This window comes from Zingiber officinale, chromosome 5B (assembly GCF_018446385.1).
Source record: "Zingiber officinale cultivar Zhangliang chromosome 5B, Zo_v1.1, whole genome shotgun sequence".
NCBI classification, from domain to species: Eukaryota; Viridiplantae; Streptophyta; class Magnoliopsida; order Zingiberales; family Zingiberaceae; genus Zingiber; species Zingiber officinale.
The window spans coordinates 83,968,605-83,970,759 of record NC_055995.1 but is presented as its reverse complement, the minus strand read 5'-3'; the positions used below and the strand labels follow the sequence as shown (position 1 = coordinate 83,970,759).

Below are 2,155 nucleotides of genomic sequence, written 5' to 3'. Positions count from 1 at the left end.
TTGGATCGGAATTTAAAATTTTTTAATTCGAGGCTCTTGCTTATCATCATTCGTATCTGAGAGCAGGACTACTTAATCGATTGCTTGACAGTCAATTAATGGATTCGACTATCTAAAAATTTAATTATTTTAATTTTTACAGAATTAATCGATTTTTTTTATCAATTTGATTTATTTGATTTTAAAGAAAACTTGGGTCGGTTTTGTTTATAAAAAAAATCGAATAAATAATAATAATAAGTTATAATTATTTAAATGAAAATTAATTAGAAATGGAAGAGAACTCAAGTTAAAAAAAAAATAATAATAATAACAATAATAATAAAGAAAAAAAAAAAAGGTAAATGCAGTGAGAGATCTGTGCTTCTTCTCTCAATCGGTGCCGGCGGCGACGTCGGGTACGAAGATGGCAGGCGGCACGCACTCGGCCTTGTGCGATAGCCGCCAATCGAGAGCCTGGCAGGCCCTGGAGCAGTAGCTGACGATGCCGCAGACCGAGCACCGCCGGAACTCGTGGCGGCGGGTCTCCGGCCTCCCGCAGTTGCGCTGCGAGCAGAGGCGCAGGTCCTCCGGAAGCCGCGTGGGGGAGGACTGGAACCAGTCGACGAGGAATCGGTTGGATGGGTGCGGCTCTGGTGGGGGCAAGTTCCAGCCGAAGTCGCTGAGGAGGGGGCTTCCTCCGGCGGCGGCGGCCGCAGCCGCCTCGGAGATTCCCTCCGTCGTCGACCGGCGCTGCGGCCCATTCTTCCACGCTGGCAACGATGCGATGGCTGACACCAGCTCGCGAGTGTTGGCTTGGAGAAGGAAGCGGCGCCCCTCGTTAACGTTCCGGCGGACGCCGTAACCGTCTTGGAGACAGTGGCCGAGCTCGCGGAGAGCGTCGACGTGGCCAAAGAAGGCCGCGCGGGCGCTCAGCGCGACGCCGGCGCGGAGGTCCTTGGCGTTCTTGGAGCCGCCGCTGCCGTTGAACTGAATGATCGCCAGAGAGTACAGCGACCACGGATGCGATCGAATCGCTGCCTTCGCCATCAACGACGCGCCGCCTCCTCTGTTTCCCAGGGCGTAAAATCTGATCTGCAACAGATCGAAGCAATTATCAAGAAATTTTTCATACAAAAACATGCAATTTTTTCTTTCATTTCGACGGATCAATCAACATTCAAGCACGACAGAGACGTACCATCCCTAAGATAAAGCAAGCTTCAATATTTCCACAATCCACGCATCGTTTGAGGAATCCATGAGCCGCCTCCGACCAAGCTTTCACTTTGACGGCGAGGCACCTTGCATTGGCCTTCGACAACACCAGGGAATGGCTTCCCAGAGCATGAAATCGCTTGCACCTGCAAAATTACTCCCAAAGCTCAAATTTTTACCCTCTAAATGAACGAAAGTCTCGATTTTAAGACCAAAATCGGAGCTCCCGTACGTCAAAAAGGCACTGAAAAGGTCTTGCGGGCGGTTGGCAGAGGAGCTAAGCTTGGAAAGCACGGTTACGATGATATCATCGGGAAGAGAATCGAAGTGATCGACCTCCACGGCAGGAGCCACGAGCATCCTCCGCTTCCGGCGGCGGGGCTCGTCGCCGCCCTGCCTCCGCCGCCTCTTCCCTCCGCCGCAGCCGTTGATCTGTTCCAGGGTTCTGAGGCATTGTCTTGCTTCCATTCTTTCCGTCTCTTCGCCTCGAATAAAGAAGAGGAGGAGGAGGAGGAGGAGGAGGAAGGCGAGTCTTAGAAATCGATGATGGCAATCGGCAGACTATTTATCTACTGTTTCAAGTGCGGATCCGACAAAGACGATGCGGGGCGGATCGAAATCTCGGATTTATCCCCGTACTCTCTCTAATATCACGACTCTGCCAGTCACATTTGACCCGAGCGTCCGTCCGCATAGAATCACAAACGTGGGTGTATACGCGCGATTCTTCCTAAATTTTAATCAGGATAATTTTTAAATTGCACTATTTTAGTTTTTACTATTTAAAAAAAAAAAAGAAAAATTCAGATGGATCTCCTCTTCCTTCTTTTAATTTATTTCTATTTTTCAGTTCGTATTAATGGAAGAGTTCTATCAAATTGAGATTATTAATGAGCTTTAATTAATTAAATTAGTTAAATTGTGTTTAATTAGGCGATAAACTAGGAACGGATTAAAT

General features: G+C 48.1%; 1 protein-coding gene across 1 annotated transcript; it reads right to left on the bottom strand.

Moving 5' to 3' along the window:
* Positions 1-273: 273 nt before the first annotated feature.
* On the bottom strand, positions 274-1,745 carry LOC121984732 (F-box protein At1g67340-like). The gene is made up of 3 exons (XM_042537847.1): positions 1,430-1,745; positions 1,181-1,343; positions 274-1,074 (listed from the first exon to the last, which is right to left on the bottom strand). The coding sequence occupies exons 1-3, from the start codon at positions 1,663-1,665 to the stop codon at positions 373-375; spliced, it is 1,101 nt and encodes a 366-aa protein (XP_042393781.1). The 5' UTR covers positions 1,666-1,745; the 3' UTR covers positions 274-372.
* Between the last annotated feature and the right edge of the window lie 410 nt (positions 1,746-2,155).